The 18,518-nt window shown below is 41.5% G+C and overlaps 1 protein-coding gene across 1 annotated transcript; it reads right to left on the minus strand.

Moving 5' to 3' along the window:
• Positions 1-245: 245 nt before the first annotated feature.
• Positions 246-18,112, minus strand: akt1s1 (AKT1 substrate 1 (proline-rich)). Its single transcript, XM_017710372.2, has 6 exons — positions 17,998-18,112; positions 14,206-14,922; positions 12,065-12,326; positions 7,213-7,296; positions 5,670-5,845; positions 246-3,689 (listed from the first exon to the last, which is right to left on the minus strand). Exons 2-6 carry the CDS (start codon positions 14,596-14,598, stop codon positions 3,552-3,554), a joined length of 1,053 nt encoding a protein of 350 aa, XP_017565861.1. The 5' UTR covers positions 14,599-14,922; positions 17,998-18,112; the 3' UTR covers positions 246-3,551.
• Positions 18,113-18,518: the final 406 nt, after the last annotated feature.

Raw genomic sequence — 18,518 nt, forward strand, 5'->3', positions numbered from 1 at the left:
GTAAAGAAATAAAAATCACATCAAACCACTCTAAATGGTAAGTACATAGTAGTAACTGCATTTGTACAGAGATTTTTAAACAGTAGTGGAATTTCCCATTTAAAAGCTTTGAGCTGAATTAGATGTGGTACAGCACCACCAAACTGCACTACAGGACCAAGAACAGGAAATTTTGAATTTTTGAACAGTATTAAATCTCAAACCACTGATTCTGATTTCTGGAGGAAAAAAGGAAAAAGCAGTAGTCGTTCCAACAACAAACAGCTGGTTTATTCAAAACGGATTTGCTTGAACACTTAACAGATCTGACATGTTGAAGATTGACAAAGTTGCCATTGTATGTTCCTGTGCCCACTACTGGAGCGTCTCCGGCTCACATCGGTTAGAACTGAGTCTGAAGGTGCAACACCAACATTCATGTCCTCTCGACTAAAGCGCTCAGCCCTGGGGAGACGGTTTACACTGGAAAGCACTGATTCACAATTTGAGATTTTAATGTCAGTATTCGACCATTTTTAATCGTCAGTGTGTCTGTGTGCGTACAAGCAAGTGATTTCCTTAAAGGACTATTCCAGTTTTTTTTTAAACGTCACGTCTATCTGCGGCATCTGTAGCATGTGGACGATTAAGATGGACAAGAGTAACAGCACATTATTGATTCTCACCAGAAAACTATGATGAAAGATGTCTTCACATTTCAAGCAAGGCTGGTGTGTTTTATTATTATAGAGCAGTGCATTTCAGCTGTTAATGGAAAAAAAAAGGTGTTAGGGTGGAGTTACTCTTTAAACATTTGCATATGAACGCATTTCAAACATTGTCACCCAACCACCCAATGATTTCTATTATAATTGAGCTTTGATAAGCTTTCCGTCCTTTTCTAGGCACAAAGTTATACTATAAAATCTATGAGTAACCACACAAAACAGATGCTGCACATAGAGATGAGGTTAAACACTGGAGCACTCCTTTAATCATTTATAGTATGCCTACCCATCATAAGCAACGTGTCCTTTATTAGAAATGTAGTGTACAGTTTTAATAGTGTTTACCAACAGTCTCAAAATGCTCTTGCCCAAAAAGAAGGTCAGTGTCAGTCTGTCTCAGTTTGCAGTTAGCTTCATACAGTCTCAGCATCCACACAATCCCAGCTACACTGGCAGACTAGCATTCAGTGACGAGACGGTATGTGATCGCTTGGTTAGTGTCGATGTATCACAGTATTTATGGCCCTCACACCAGCGTAAGCCTGAACGTGAAGAGACATGCTGTGCTAGAGTGCATCTCTGAAAAATGCCTTAAAACGTGTTCAGAATTTACACATAAATAAAACACATCAACACAATTTTGTCTCAAGGTTTACGTACTTTTGGCAAGAACTGTGTTGATGTAATACGTTTCATTCATGAAGAATTAAATCAAGTGAATTCAGTGCATTACTGCACATGTGACTGCACTGGCTTGAAGTCCTGAGGAACCTGTGCACTGCATGTTTTTGTGTTCTCCTGCTCTAAAACACCTGGCACAGGTTTCACAAGAAAAGATTTCTCAGTTAGCCAGACAGCTTAAGCCAAGAGTCAAGCTTATCCAACAGGAGAAGAGCTTAGGGCCACTGCTATTCACTTTGCTACTGACTTTTGGCTCAAAGAGTCCAGCTTTACCACAAAATCCTCTCCATATTCAGCTTAATAAGTACCAGATGAGCAGGCTTTTTCATTAAAGCTGGTCCAAAGTGAGGAACGCCCAGTATAAATGACCCTTAGCTCTTCACTCACTGGACTGACTTGGGGGAAAAAAAAAAAAAAAAAAAAAAAAAAAGTTGGCTTGTGAAACAACCCCAGGTACATGAGAGCTTAAAAAAACAAAAAGCTACAGTACACAGAGTCCACATAACTGGTCTTTGAGCCACTGCGGTGCACTGAAAAAAGTGAAGCATTAAAATGACTTGATTCAAATTTGATACAATTTTGATACAAATGAGTTAAGTACATTACATCAGCACAAACAAAGACAGCTGTGTTAATGTAATGCATTTCATTAATGTATCTGAAGCTGTGAACTGAGAAGCCCACTTTACTGGCAGGCACAGTTCCAGAATTCAAGATATAGTTCAGTCAAAAAAAATGCCAATATTGCCAACAATGAACAAAAGTGAACTGCCAACAATAGTACAGTATCTCTTAGCTTCCATTCACTGTTAGCCAGCCACGACTACCATGATTGGTCAAGCACAACAGGTAACACTTCATCTGAAGGCTACTTAAATAAAAGACATCATAACACATGTATAAGAACTGAATCAAACAATATTTGAGTCTTTATGAACAGCTTATGCCAGTACTCACAAGATCCCATAAGCTGAAGTAAAGGACACTGTATTGACAAAAGGGGTTTGTACTTTAACTCATGCAGACCTATGACAATGATGCTTCATAATAGTATTATAAATTGAACAAATGTTTAGTTATAAGTCTCTTATATCAAAGCAATGTCATTTACTTCATAGGACAGCTTACGTCATCTTGCGGTTTCTAGCATAAGCTGATCACAAATACTCAAATACTGCTTCATAAATGTGTTGTTCAGTGCTTATGCATGTGTTGTGTATTCCATATGTAGGTAGCCTTCAAATAAAGTGTTACTGAATAACCCAAGTCATCAATGAGCCTTCGCTCACTGTACTTACATAAAAGGAAACGGTAACAATGCCAAAATGTACTAGCTACCTCATTTGCTGTCGCATATTTCTGTATTTTCTCTCATTTTTGTTCTTCAGTTTTAATAACACTATATTGTTCTCCCTCCACTTTGCACATTTTGTTTGAGAAAGTTTTTCGGAGTGCTGCCACTTTACAAAACTAAACTGTTTAAGAACAGTTACGAACACATATTTAAGGTGACCTGATGAACGAAACGCTGAAGTCCTTTATTAGAGCCCATATTCACCAAAACAACAAAACGTACTGACCCAGGATCTGCTCTTCTATGTGTATTCAGTGACATTCAGAAGGCTGTACAAGGCAACAGCTGATCCTAGTTCAGCACTGCTGCTCTGAGAAATATGGCCCCAAAACTCTGACCAACCAGAGGGGAGTCCACAAAGCATGATTTCATGAGTCAGCCAGACAACTTATGTCTAAAGTCATGCTGGTCCAAGAAGAGAAGAGCTTAAGGACTCTGATATTGTAAAATCTTGTAAAAGTTCTGTCCTGCTGAGAAAGCCCACATTGTGAAGCGACCAACAGTAGACTGCTGGCGGAAGGACCATAAAATAAAACGATCTTCACTTTTCCTTCTGCCCTGCTACGCAGACAGGAATAAAAAGGTAAATGTTCTGCCACTTTTAACGTTGAATCCTCTCTGAGAGGCAAAAAGAGTTATAAAAAAAAAAAAAGAGAGAGAAATAAACAGAGATTTGGGTTCAGCGCCTTATTTACATCCACGTCAGTGTCATTCAAAACCCTTCTGCACCACTTTCACACGCAAACGCATCTCATGCAACCTTCTTTCTCTCTCGCTCCCCACACACACACACACACTTGCTGGATCTCTCAGTGTTTGAGAGAGAAGTCTCCTGTGTTGAGTCGAGGTCGAGGCAGAGCTCCGAACATCTCTGTGCCGTCCGTGGCTGCAGGAGCCAGCAGGGCCTTCATACTAGCAGCTATGTGATCCAGATCTGCACAGCCAACCTAGAAAACATGCACAGCGATTTGTATCTTTAGGGTTGCAAATGCACATTTTAACTTTGTACCATAACATAACAATACTTATAGATTTTTTTTGTGATACACAATGGGCATTATGATATTTGTTTTCATCGGTCATCGGTCAACAAGTTGGAACGTACAACGTACAACATGCACCAACCAAGTAGCAGAGCTACAGTTAAAAAAGGTCGTGGAAAACAAGACGCACAACGATTTTTCAGTGATTAATATGATGCAGTTGAAATGTTAATTAATATTAAATAATAAAGCCATGAGAGGCTGAGATGAGTGTGTGTTACTGCGATTTTATCAAAGGAAGGGCGTTTTTAGTCACGATGTGAAGCAGCAACATAAACTATGATAAAATACGCAACACTTCTGAACATAATTTAAGCTATTATTAACAAATGACAAACAAGTTTTCCACCAAGAAATTTAGTTTCTAATGGTGTTGTTGCCAAGCAACCATGGACAACAGAATGAGGAGAACGTCTGGTCGCCCATCACCGTATAATCATTTCAAGAATTTTAAACTTTGTCATAGAACAATGAACAGATAACACAGCACTGTTTAATGCAAAAACCTTTGCTTTATAAGTACTTTTTGATCACTAAATTGCCACCACGAGTCTTATTTAGCACCAATCCAGCAGCACCCTCTTCTTGTGCTGGGGCTGCATTTCAAACAGCTCACTGCTCCCTACATAGTGCACTACGTAGGAGTTTAAATACTGTATCCAGCACAACAGAGCAAAATACAGCTAAGAAATAGTCATTTGGGACTCACAACTCGATAAATGATGCACTGTAGAGGCTAGAATTTCTAAACTTTCATATCTAGCACACTATTTAGGAAGTACAGAACCATTCAGGATCCAGTCTGGGTTTGACGCAACGTCTGACTGAAACAGACATTTGAAGCGTGCAAGATATTCACGTGACATTTTTAGACTTTATACTGCCGTTTTACAGTTAATCAGGCCGTACGTACTTTTAAAATACTTTAATGATAGAGCTATTTAGGTTGTTGGCTCTTTTAGCCTGTTAGCTAGCTGACCAGCCCAGTTCTAGTTAAGAACATAAGCCGCCCCTTATTTTAAACAAAAAACAGGTTCTTACTCCATTGTATACTCGGTGGTCCATGCAAGCAGCATGAGAGTCAAAGGTTTTTCCATTAACAGTACAAGAGTTTATTGTGCCGTGGTGCACTGATACACAATCCACCTGCTGTGAGGCGGGCTTTAAACGCGGCTCAGCCAATCAGATTTTAGAACTGGAAGTATCCGTTTTATAAGCTGCAATAATATGAATATCTTTCTATGTTTATTCCAATCACTGGGTGATTAGATCATGATGATTAGTGTTTATACTTTTTTGCTGCAGTATTGTTTCAGTATCAAGCATTGCTGTACTGCATTTTTCTTGGAAGGACAATAAATGCACTGCAAATAAAAGTGTCTCACTCTGCCCTCTAGTGGAGCAATTCTGCAAATGCCATCAGATTTTTAAGCATGAGAAACTACTAAATTCCAGATCAGCCTCTGTTACAGATTAGGGCAGGTTAATGTCCATACAAATATAGATACCCTGACTTTGATACCTAAACAACATTTTCTTTCACACTGTAAACTGAAACTTGTGAGGTACAGAAAATGAGCATGTTTATTGACCACAACAAATTGTGGACTAATCAAGAAGCGCTGAAGTTAATAATGCACATGTGGAATGTAATTTCGACAGCCAATCTGCAGTCTTAATTTTGGAACACACTTACGAGCTCAAAGATGCTGATAAGACTAATCGATACTGAACACTGAATACATACTTTGTGATTTCCAAGTAACCTGGTATCATAAAAGTACTGAATTTTGACCTCCAGCCCTGACACTGACAGAGGTGGGGTAAAACTTCGCAAGAATCTCAGTGAAAACCAGTTATGTTACAAACAGGCGAGTAACTGACCCGTTCTCCGCTGTGCGGCTCTCCCTGTGGAGTGCGGCTGTTCCTGTAGCCCCACACAGGCACGGAGACTGGCAGGGAGCGAGCCAGGGCCATGGGGTGAGGAGGGCGAGACGACAGCACAGAGTGACCCATTGCCAGTCCCCGCGGAGGGGGAGGCGCTTCCTCACTCAGAGAGCCTGAAAAACAAACACACATATAATATAATATAATATAATATAATATAATATAATATATATATATATATATATATATATATCTCTGCTGTCTCCATTTTTGTGGTTTTGCAGTTTCTGGCATAATCTGAATGCCTGTTCTTTACATTGTGTGTAAATGTTATGATGAATGGCCTTTTCTTCTGTAAACTTACCATTTTGGAGATGTGTTGGGTGATCATGCAAGTTCACTTGGTTTCTTTCAGCACCAAAATGCATTTGTATGAGTCAATGTTCCATATATAGTCATGACACACATGACACATGCAGGATGTTTTCTGAAATACTTCAGGACTTTTCAACTTAATCCCTAAAGATACTAACAGCCAAGATCAGCTTTAAATAGATGTTTTTTAGACTTTCACTAATTAAATCAAAGACATATATTCTGGTAATGCTCTTCCATTCTGTCACAGGAAGGGCTTGTTAATTAGCTTTTAAGATGAATCAGGTGTTGAAAGCAGGGAAAAGGGTAGGGGGCTTCTGCAGGACCCGTGTCTGAAACCACTGCTCTTGGTTGAGGTACTATAGGTAAAGCTTACCTCTAGCGGACAAATTCTGTAACTGCTATCTGATTCTCTTTCAGTATTACAGCAAGAAACTAATCCCTGTAAAAACACGGTTATGTAACCGACCATATCAGCGTCTGAATAATCCTTGACTGTTTACAACAAACAACGTCTCGCCTTACAGTCTACAGTTTGACTAAGCTGATCCTGTATGTGTATCAGAAATCAGTTGTCTTACAATCACTGATCTCATTCCAGATTATGTCTGTGATGTTGTATTTAAATATAATTATTGCATTTTGCACCGAAATACTTCTGATATTTATATCTGATTACTTGCATTTTTGCACTTTATATTTCTTTATCAATATCAGCTACTAGAATACTGTATTAAACAAATACTGTACTCCATTGCTGCTGTTCTGGTTGCTACCTCAGTGACTGCTAAGCTATCTGCTAATGTGTCATGGCATGCTACATCCTGCTTTGCACAATCTACATATTCTCAGTACTGTGTACTGCCTGTGCTCCGTTTTTATAATTATTGTAAGACTCTTGTATTTATTGTACTGTATTGTCTGCCCTGTGTATTTTGTATTGTTTTTGTTTTGCACTTCTGTTCCTGTGTTGCACCACCGTCCTGGATATCTATGACGTTACTCTGAACCTTGTTACGTAGTGTCTCTAGTTCAGCAGTCAGGGAAGTCAAGTCCCGACAAGGAGTTTCAAATGACCCAAACAAATTTGGCTGGGGGGCTGGGGGGGCTGGTTGACACAATCTGAGACACACAACTGAGAGACACACTGTTCCTACTAACTCACCATCAGTGCTCTCCTCTTCTCCATCAGACTCGAAGAAAGGCTCACAGTCGCGAGACAGAGAATCCTCATCCATAGAGAACACACCTGAAATAGAGGGAGTGAGAGAGAGGGAGAAAGACAGAGCAAGAGAGAGGGAGAGACACTTGACTTGTAAACCCACTATTTAAACAATAGTCTACACAGTCCAATTCTAGCTACATGCACATGGTTTGTGCATGCCCTTTGCAGAAAGACAAAACGCTCTCAGCATTAGTTCAGCATCCCACTCCCCTGTATTTTATTCTCCCTTGAAAGCCAGACAGCAAGTTTACCCTGACCTACCAGAAAGTTCAATAAACACAACTTATCCCTATGGGCAGCAACATATTTTGGGCCAAAGACATAGAGACTATCTGTCCACAGTATCCCAAGACCATGACACCAAACCTTCAGTAGGTTTAGCAGACCTGTGAGCCTGACACAGTGTAGAAAGAAATTGCTCTACAGCTTCCTCCCTCCCACAGAAAGGACACACATTCACTAGAGCGGGGCCAATATGCGCCATGTGTCTGTTAGTGGCCACGGCCCCATGCACAATCCTCCACTGCAGATTCCAGGTGCACTCCTCGATTGGAGGCTTACACAGGGATCTCCAACTGCCTTGTGGAGAAGAACCTGGTGCCACCAAAACCCAACCACCTTGATTCTTTCAAGCAATCCAGTGAGGTTCTGTGAAGGACTTTCACACAGACATTATACAGTGCTTTCTTGGATACATCTACACATCCAGCTAGTTGTGGAGTCCTGAACGAGAGAAGTGCTCCCTCCTCCTCCTGATAATCTCCTATTTCTGCAGTAATAGGGAGAGAAGGGAAGGTCTCCTGGTCCCCACCAGAGTGGCCTCTAAGGCCTCTTTAAGAGAAGTGGGCAGTGTTGAGATAACTCCTCCTACTGTCCTCTTTTTTCATTTTTACTATTGTTTTCAGTGTTATTCTTATATTTTCTATTTTTTCTCTATTCTCTTAAGATTATATTTGGTCAATGGAGGAACAGCAAAGTAAGAATTTCATTGTACAGTGTAACTGCCTGTTCTGCTGTACATATGACAAAACTCTTGGATCTTGAATTCTCTGCAGCAGTCGAACAGACATAATACCAGTTGCAGCACTTGGTACTTCACTCGATTTCCAGGCCTCATCAACTCTCAGATCTCCTAGTTTTGTAATACCTGCCTCTTGAAAGCCCAGGCGGATACCTCTGAAGGTCAGCTCACTGACTAGAATCAGAAGACTGTAGAACAGAGGCTCCTCTTCAACAAGAGAACAAAGCTGGACATCAGATCTGGTAGTCCTAAGTGCCAATGACCAAGCCCTCAGCACAGACTGATAGAACGCAGAAGTCCCAGAGAGGTCCATCTCTCTCAGCTGCGACACAAACAAATGTCTCTCATACCCCAGGTTTTCCACCTGTCGCAGCAGAGCACAGGCAGTAGCAGTCCACGCCAACCCTGAGCCATACGAGAGCTTCTGTGCCGTTTGGAGACTGAAAGTCCTTATTCAGCTAGATATTCAGCCTTCCCTTTTCCTTCCAATAAATTACTAACTCCAGCATCATACTGTTTAACCAACTCATCTTCAAATCACACTTATCTCCCTCTCAAGCCCCCAAACCATACTCTTCACTACAGATGCAGTATGCACAGAATACAGCTGACAGAAGGACTTTGTGTTTTCCCCACCTCCCACCATAAGGCCACATTGTCCAAGTCTGCTTTTCTCATCCTCCACCCCTCCCAAAAAAACTGTAAAATTCCTACAAAACATCTCATCCTGAATCAGCTTCACATTAAAGCTCCAATAAGATCTAGGTTTATTCTAGGTCTTTCTAGCCAGCAGTACATCGAGCACAACTGCATAGCGATCTGAGAAGCCACTGGGAGCCATAAAAGCATTTAAAACCCTAATTCGGTCAGTCTTAGTTATATAAAAATGATCTAGTCTAGCTGCACTCACCCTCCTCTCAGAAACTTTACCCCAAGTGTACTGTCTTGTGCCTATGTTGAACTCTCTCCATAGATCTACAAAGCCACACTCTTTAAGTAGCCCTCCCAACTCTGCAGCAGACCCCAAGTGAGGTTCTTCCCCATTCCTATCCAGTGTAAAGTCCCCACCCCATCACTACTGAGAAAGTGTCACTATATCACTGCAATGCAATGCAGCCCGTAACTTCTGAAACAACCTCACCCGCTCACCACTATGATTAGGGACATGTACATTAACAATCAGGATCCCTGTTCCCCTGATGTCTACATGCACCAATAACAAGTGACCCTGCTACTCATTCACATGCAGATGGGCTCTCTCCAACCTCCTAGAAAAGAACACCGCTACCCCTTCACTAAGATTGGACCCATGACTGAGAGCATACTTCCCACCCCACCATATACCCCACGCCACCTCATTGTCCCGATCACTGTGGGATTCCTGCTCAAATAAAACATCAACATTATGTTTAACAAGTTCAGCTAACATAGCCCTTCTGCTCCCCTCTCTGCCCCCATTAATATGGTGGAGGTGATTCTCAGCTTATCCAAAGGAGAATAAATAAGGAGAGAAGAGAGATGGAAAAGGACAGAAAGCCAAAGGAAACAAAACACCCTCAGTGGCTCAGTCACTGCACTTTCGTTTAACAGGGGCTTTTCCCCTTATCAACTTCATCAGGATTTTCTTCAGATGGAACCTCTTTTGCATACTCAGTTCATCAAAATTCGCAGTTCTACATATTTTCACAGGAGGCTACAAACAATCCACATCAGAAAAAAGGTCATCAATCTCCACTACCTTTCCAAAAGTCTTGTCTAAAAACGCGTTTCTACTTTATGTCTGAATAAAGTAGTTGATCCTCTCCAACCTGAGACGCCAAGTCAGAAAACGCATCCTCCTCCTCCTCCTCCTCCTCCTCCTCCAACAGTGCCACTGGCATATCCACACTCGCCACAGACTCACCAACAGCTGCTTCACCACTGCTTAAGGCTTCCACATGTGCAGAGAGCGAAGTATCAATGTCGCCCTCTCCTTCATGCACATCTAAAGAAGCCTGAGACTGTTCTTGATGCATAGTTTCTACCCCATGCATTCCAACTTCACTGACAGAAACTGAGAAATGAGAAAGTTCACGCACTGTCATCATTGGAAATAAACAGGGGCATATTTGAGATTGTTACCTTAGCCGTGGGTGAAGCCAGCAGAACAACCGTACAAAACTCTCTGCTCACCGTAATGCCGTGCTCAACCAGTCGGTTGGCCAGTGTCTTCTCCTTCAAAAACACCACCATGGCCTTATTCATCCTCAACGGCAAGATAATGTTCTTGCATCCTACAAACTCTCCTACCACCAGCAACATGTCCTCCACCGCTACATAAGGCCTCGATTCATACCGCACCCCGTGACGGAGCGAAAGGGGCTGGGCACCACCGCTCAGGTGAGCCGCCACCATCCCTGTGCCACGCCACACGGCCCGCCGCAAAACCAGCAAGCACATGAATCAGTATGTAATACAATATCAATAAAATGGTTTAAGTACTGTTCATAGAAGAAACCCAAAACCCCAAGGAAACAAAAAGTTGCTCTCACAGAACGCTCGCACACCATTCCCTCCATTCATCCACCACAGAGAGAGGGAGAGAGAGAGGGAGAGAGAGAGAGAGAGAGAACGAACAGAGTGTGTGGTCACTGCAGGACAGGTGAGGTTGAGACAGAGGTGCACTTCCTTCTACACTGCCCCAAATATGAACACAGAAATAAATACTTCAGTCAGTTTGAAGAAGAACAGAGCGGCTTCAGAGAGCTGACCGACAGCCAGAAACTGACACTCGGAGAGGGTCCATCAGCCCCCACTGCAGCCAGATACGTACACGAGTGTCACACACTCCAGGACAGTGAGTGAAACACCAAGCACAACCCCCCGCCCCACCCCCTCCCCCCAGACACACACGCACGCACACACACACACACACACACACACACACACACACACACACACACACACACACACACACTAAAATCCACACACACACACTTTGTATATATTATCTGTATGTAAGTTCATTCTTCTTGCTTAACACTTCTATATGTATATTTTCTTTGATATATATATTTTTTTGTTTTATATATGCACATGTATACATTTAACACAATCTTTAATTAATTAATATATATTTTTATGTATATTTTCACAGTTTATTTATACTATGAACGCTTTGACGTGCGAGAGGGAGTGCGAGAGAGAGAGAGTGTGAGAGTGAGAGAGAGTGAGAGAGAGAGTGAGAGAGATCTATATGCATGTGTTTATATTCCACCGCTGCAGTAAATGAACACTCAGAATTTTTGGTTGGTGCTCAGCTGAAAACTATCAATATCCGATTTGCAGTTTACCATCTACCGAATACGACGAGAGAGAAAAAAAAACTACACTACTACTATTACTATTACGTCTGAGCTGATTTTGGAGATGTAGCTCTGCAGGAGACGAATCACAAAGCAGACAGACAGAATGTTTTCACATGCAAATAAGATCTTCACTCCTCACAGAACCATTGGTGACATTGGGCTATTGTCCATTTGGAGAAGTGAAAAAAGTACAAAGAGCTTCAGGTCAGAGGCTGATTGCAGCCCAGTTTCAGCTCCGTTTGCTGAAACGCAGCTGCTCGGTCATGTTGGTCAACTATAGCATAAATCAGTATGTGAAGGCCTTAATGCTGTAAATCTCTGACCTTAATGATTTTATTTGATTAAATTCTTTAAGACACAATTTAATACGTCATGAAACCATACATTTAACCAACAAAGTGTAACAAAGTGTAAAAATGCTCACCTGTCGATTCGTTTAAATTGCGCCTCCGTCCCTCCATGTCATCTTCCTCTCCTTCCTCATCATCTTCCTCCAGGTCCACGATGCCTGCCCTCTCTCTCGCCCTCTCTGCCTCCTCTAGAGCCAGCCTGTCTCGCTCCCTCTCTCCATTCCCATGCTGAACCACAGGCTGGCCAATCCCTGCAGCTTGGCTGTAGATTGATGGGTAATTCTGAGAGTAAAGCCTCGCACTGGGGCTTATAGACCCTGAGTCGCCGATCAACGTCTGTAGAAAAGTAAATGATCTGGTCAAAACAGTTGCTGAACCAAGACTAGGACTGTCAAGCAATGAAAAGTTTCTTAGTGTTTATATCAATATCTTTGTGATAACAGTGTAGAATTACAAACATTTCCTGACTCTGTAGAGTCTCCCTTTCCGTTCCATCTGATCAAGAGATTGTACGTGACACACATCCGGAGATATAAGCCTATGAAGAGAGGCTGAAATACACACCATCTGCCTCTCACTGTGTGGAACTCTCAGCTTTTATACTTAAGTAATGCATTGATCTGGGAATTGTGGGTTGAGGCAGACAGCCTATTTTTTCATGTACATATCTATAATATAGAAATAATCACTAAATTTACCTGGATGAGCATCAGAGAAATGTAACATTTATTTCTATATAGTTACACATGCAGTAACATTAATAAAATGCATGTATTTTAGTGCAGTAATCCAGTGTCAACTAAACAATCTGCTCTTCCAGAGAATAGACATCATCAAATACTGGTTCGAAATATCAGTCAAATTAAAACATCTGCACAATGTAGATATTTCGATATTTGTATCCACTGATACCAGTATGACTGCAATGTCATCATGCATCTATACTCGTACTGAACCAACTTAGATCAGTCATCAAGTCAAACAACAGCAATTAAAGTAACAGTAACAGAAGTTATAGACTACTGTAGTCGTGTCTTCAGTTTGTAGTCAGTCACGCTCTTATGCCCATATTAGTAACTCTGGGTCTGAGCTGCATTTCTCGATGGCCAGAATGAATAGGGTGATCGAAAAATCGCCCCCATCACCTCCTGTGTTAAATACAAATGTTCAGAACCCGACACGTTTTGTTCTGTCTACATTCTGCTCTCTAATACCACTGGAACTAAAGCCACTGTGCACTGAATTGACGACATTAGACTGGCAGCCCCCTTAATCAGGCTTTGTCAGTAAACATTTCCATGTACAGACTGAGGGCAGAGGAAAAGAAGTCAGAACAAAATGAGCAGGTTTCCCTGCAGTTCTCTGTTCTTCATCTAATGCTCACTGGAAAACGAGAGATCTTTCCTTTTAGCCTGATTTGAAGAGATCTACAAATGTACCTGCACTCAGGCTGATCCAGTACAGAAAGCTTAATAACACCACTCATCGCTGATAACCTGATTCAGGCTGTCAGAATATCTGAGATGTACTGGTAACATTTTCTCGGGACATTCACCAGCTTTTTGTTTGACTTTTTCCGTTCCGTGCTGAACTGCTGCGCCATTTAAAGTGGAACAGGAAAATATGAGCAAGCATCCGATAAAAAAGAAGGATTAAAAGTTATGATATGAGGAGGTTTCTCTATTTCCATTGAACACGTGAGTAACATTAACTTAATTTTGCTGTTTAACAGAACCGACAGGTCAGCAGGTCAGGTCAGTCTTGTTTGCCAATGTTCATGTTAGCTTGTCACAGCTGCTCCACCAGTTAAGGTGGAATGGAACCATTCAAACAAAATACCTGTAATTAATCGCTATGGTAGAACATTTTGATAAGGTAGCACAGCTCATCAGAGCACTGCCACAGCCCATCTTAGCTTTGTGTACCTTAGAGTAGCTTAGTAATATCAAATTCATGCGCAAAATTAGTATTACAGCTCTTAAATGACCTCATAATTCAGACGATCCAGTGGTAAATGTTCACAGGACAAAACGTATCAGGTTCTAAACATTTTTATGTTACATATGGGAGTGATGGAGGCAATTTTTCAAAAACCCTATTCATTCTGGCCATAGAGAAAAGTTTCTAATATGGGCATAACGAGGACTGCAGAATGACGACTACAGTGGCCTATTAGTTGCCCTACATATGACTGACGTATTCACAGGACACTCACCGGCCTATCAGTGGGCACGTCCACACCCAGTTTAGCCCCTCCCTCTCCAGAGCTGAGCCGGATGTGTCTTTGAGCCGTCAGCACCGTGGTGGAGTGGAGCACAGCAATGTCGTCCAAGTACCGCCGTGACGACTCAGCCAGCGCCCCCTGACCCCACACATGATAGGAGTAATCCCACTTTCTGCCTCCAGGGGGCAGAGCTCCGTCTCCCTCATGCTTCTTCACCGTGTCTCCCTCCACACCAGAGGGAAAGAACTTCTTACTGGCGGTCAGAATGGCCAGGTCACAGCCGGACTTCTGGCTGTAGGTCTCCGCTGCAGCAAGCAGCGTCAGCCAACTTTCTTTGTGGTTGTCTGGAATCTCGAGGTCAGAGGATTTGGTGATGGAGGCCATGGCGAAAGTGAGAAAGGACCAGTTTTTTTTACTGAAATGTGGGCTTGTGATTTCTTTCGAAATGGGGAGATGCTGGTAAGGATGGTTCTTAAGCTCAGAAGGCAATGCTGAGCAGCGTTTAGTGTCGTCTTCTGACGTAGCTTATCTGTTTAATTACTCACTCTGATCTCGGTGCTCCGTGTCAGAATTTTCTTTGGTAGATGAGCACAGCGACTTCAGTATAAAACGCTGATGTGACGGTATATGAGGCACAAATGGGTGGCGGTGTGTGCGTGCAGGAGAGAACTAGGGGAGAGACAGGAGGACGACACTCACTGATGTTGCCTATAAACAAATAAACAAACAAACAAACAAAAAAGATACCAGATTAACAGGCCTTTCTTGTCTTTTCCTATCAGATACAGATGACTGCAGCATATACGGCACAGTGTATGTAGTAGATTTTATTTGCATATTTATCAATAAAGTGCATCTATTTATTTGTCTGATCTATAGTAGAGTAGTCACAATTAATCCACTACACTCAATTAGTTGAGTAAAATGTACTGTGTTGCTCAACCAGCAATCATCAGTCAGCAATTCTGCATGATGATGATGCATCTTTTAAATTCTCCCAGCTGGCCAGCATGAAAGGATGTGCATGGTTTATTAGTGTTCAGTTAAAAGGGGGGGGGGGGGGGGGGGGGGGGGTTGCATAATTCCACTGTTGAGTAAAAGATTCAGAGTGGGTTTGGTGTGAAATGGTTCAGATTTCTTTACAGTGGTGGTGATAGGAACCAGGGGTCGCCATGACTACAACACAAATATAGCCATCCATCCATCCAGAACCAGCAGTGAACCTACACATGTCTCCTGGGTTTTATCTGAAATGTTGATGGGAAAATGTGTTTTCCAAGGGTGTTGTTTTGCCTTATAACACCTTGCATGCAGCTCTTTGCTGTGAATGTTTTGAAGTACATTTTGGGCCAAAAACATTACTAAACCAACTCTTGAGGCATGAGACGGTGTATCCGTAACAATTTCATTTCAGTGTGGAAGCTTTTAGACGCGTTCAACTCTTCAGGTGTCTGGTTCCTATCACCACCACGGTGAACAATTCTCACTGTTAGTTTCTCTCAAACGGAACGTTTCACACCAAGCCACTCTGAACGACTTTGTTTACATATTAACCATTTAATTCTGCAGATATTCAGAAAATGTGCAGTATTTTATTCACTGAAGATTCACGCAAAACTGAAAAGCACTACAGTGAAAAAATTTAATGCAATGCACACATTGACATTCTTTTTCCACAGCCACACTCAGAATAGGTGCGAAAAAGAAAATTACACTTATCACTTTCTCTCTTTTCAGAAAAAGTTTCAGCATTTAGTTTTTTTTTTTAATGCAAAATTCAAGTCAGAATAGAACCCAATCCACCTTGAAATGTAATGAAGGCACAGCTATTGTTTTCCACCATGCAGTACTTAAAAAAAATGTTAAATCAATGTAAGCAATGTAAAGCTTCCCACGTTATTGTTGAAATGCAATCTCATGTGTGCACTGCACTTCACTGCTCTGGCTGCTATACAATGAGTTTAAAGTACAAGAAAAAGAAGGTCGAGCAAAATAAAGCACTGTAGAAATGTTTTGCTTTTGGCATGTCGTATATCACCGTTTTATACTGTTATGGTGGCATTCGAATGAGGAAAACCAGTTAAAGTTCTTATTCTCCAGGGTATATTTTGCATTTTCAATCTGAATTTACATGACCAAAGCAAAATATTCAGTAATTGCATGAAATAAATGTCATTTTTTAAGTATTTATTTAATTGTTGTAAAAGCTCCCCTCAAATAAACAGAACATGTATTTTATGATCACACACTGCTGAAAGCCACAAATCTTAGCTGCTCTTTGTATTATTTTATAAAAATCATTTTTACATAGCAGATCACTGACCATCTGTTTAGAGTTTATAGCCCAGATTTGTGGGAAAATGAGTCAATTTTTAGTTAAAAAATTTTTCAGCTTCTTTTATTATAAGGGTTTAACATTACATCACCGTCTATTTGACTGTAAAGGACACAGTTACAGCCTCATATCACACCCACCCTTTGAATGTAGCTTATGAAATAGGACAGTTATGAAGAACATGACGAAGTGCGTTTTGGAACCACCGGTGGTCTCAAGGAGTTAAAAAGGTTAAAGTTTTGCACAGTGGAAACAATACAGCTGTGCCTTTATCACATTTCAACATGACTTGTCTTCCGGGAAACAAACAAAGCGACACGAAAACGTTTGGTGTTCATTTTAGCACGTTTTCTGCATGTCACTATGGAAGAGTAATGTCATGTGTGCATTGGATTTCACGTTATTCCTCTATAGCAACTGCTTTTCAGTTTGGCACGAATTCCTCTTCATACATTCAGAAGGTTAAACAGGGAGCAGGACAGCACTAATTCTATTAGGATATTTAGGGTTTTATCTACTTTATCAAAAACTGCACAACGCTACAGTGGGTTCTTTAGTAAAGACAAATAGGTTCCACACAGAACCATAAACACTACAGAACCATGCCCATACTTAAAGGGATGGCAAAATGGTTCTTCAGATTGATGGACAATCTGCTGTATATGGTTCTATATGGAACCTTTTTGAAAAGGGTCTTCTACAGTTATAAGCGTCACACTGTAAACAATGGCAGAACTCATTTTGGTGTTATATAGAACCATTTCATTTTCACATAATGTTCCATATAGGACCCTATACAACACATTCTCCACATTGTCAAGGGTTCTTCTACTGTAAAATGCTTGATATCATAATAATAGCAGAACCATTTTAGGCGCTACATTGGACAGAACTATCTGAAGATGCCTTTCACGATGCAAAGAACCCTTTAAGCATGCAACTGGTTCTTGGAGTGTTCATGGTTCTATATACACAACCATTTGTTAAAGGAACCCTGAAGAACCATCTTCGGTCCAGAGAGCCGGGTAGTTACAGTCTCTGCTTCTTCTGTCTAAAAGACGAAGGCGAAATTTGCGTCCTATTCAGCAGCTTCGTGTTCAAATTCCCAAGTTCCACCTTAAATGGTGCAGCAGTTCCACAGAGCTCCACCATTTAAGGTGAAACGGGAGAATGCGAACAAAAGAGGCTGAATAAGTGAAGAAGAGGCTGACTTCAGCTTCATTGCTACGAAGTCCTGCGTACCGGCCTGTCCAGCAGGGCGGCGACACTCACAGGGCTGCAGCTCAGCTAACGTTAAGTCAACCAAATACGCTAAAGCTACCTAATCTAAGCTAACTGGGCTAGCCCGAGCTGCTCAAAACAACTTCACTTTCGGCAAACAAACACGCCGCGTTTCACACGAATGCGCTTAATTTATCACAGAGTAACACAAAGAATGATCTACTTACACGCTCGATATCCTCCTGCTTCTGTTAAAAGCGCATTTATGGCTTAAAACTTTCTCTTTTTATGTGTTTATTCCGCCCGTCTGCTCCCCTCTCTCTCTCCCTCTGTCTCCCTCAGTCTCTCTCTCTCTCTCTCTCCCTTAGCCTCCAACGGCGTGATGACGTAATGCGCACACCCCGCGTCACTTCAGCGTGCATCATTTCAGGATTATATACACTGCTCAAAAAAATAAAGGGAACACTCAAATAACACATCCTAGATCTGAATGAATGAAATATTCTCATTGAATACTTTGTTCTGTACAAAGTTGAATGTGCTGACAACAAAATCACACAAAAATCATCAATGGAAATCAAATTTATTTACCAATGGAGGCCTGGATTTGGAGTCACACACAAAATTAAAGTGGAAAAACCCAATACAGGCTGATCCAACTTTGATGTGATGTCCTTAAAACAAGTCAAAATGAGGCTCAGTATTGTGTGTGGCCTCCACGTGCCTGTATGACCTCCCTACAACGCCT

This window comes from Pygocentrus nattereri, chromosome 14 (assembly GCF_015220715.1).
Source record: "Pygocentrus nattereri isolate fPygNat1 chromosome 14, fPygNat1.pri, whole genome shotgun sequence".
Classification (NCBI taxonomy): Eukaryota; Metazoa; Chordata; class Actinopteri; order Characiformes; family Serrasalmidae; genus Pygocentrus; species Pygocentrus nattereri.

Coding starts and splice junctions, on each gene's coding strand:
- akt1s1 (XM_017710372.2), bottom strand. CDS start 14,598: ATGGCCTCCATCACCAAATCCTCTGACCTCGAGATTCCAGACAACCAC. Junction 12,327..14,205: donor ACGTGCCCACTGATAGGCCG/GTGAGTGTCCTG, acceptor ACTTTTCTACAG/ACGTTGATCGGCGACTCAGG. Junction 7,297..12,064: donor CAATTTAAACGAATCGACAG/GTGAGCATTTTT, acceptor CCTCTATTTCAG/GTGTGTTCTCTATGGATGAG.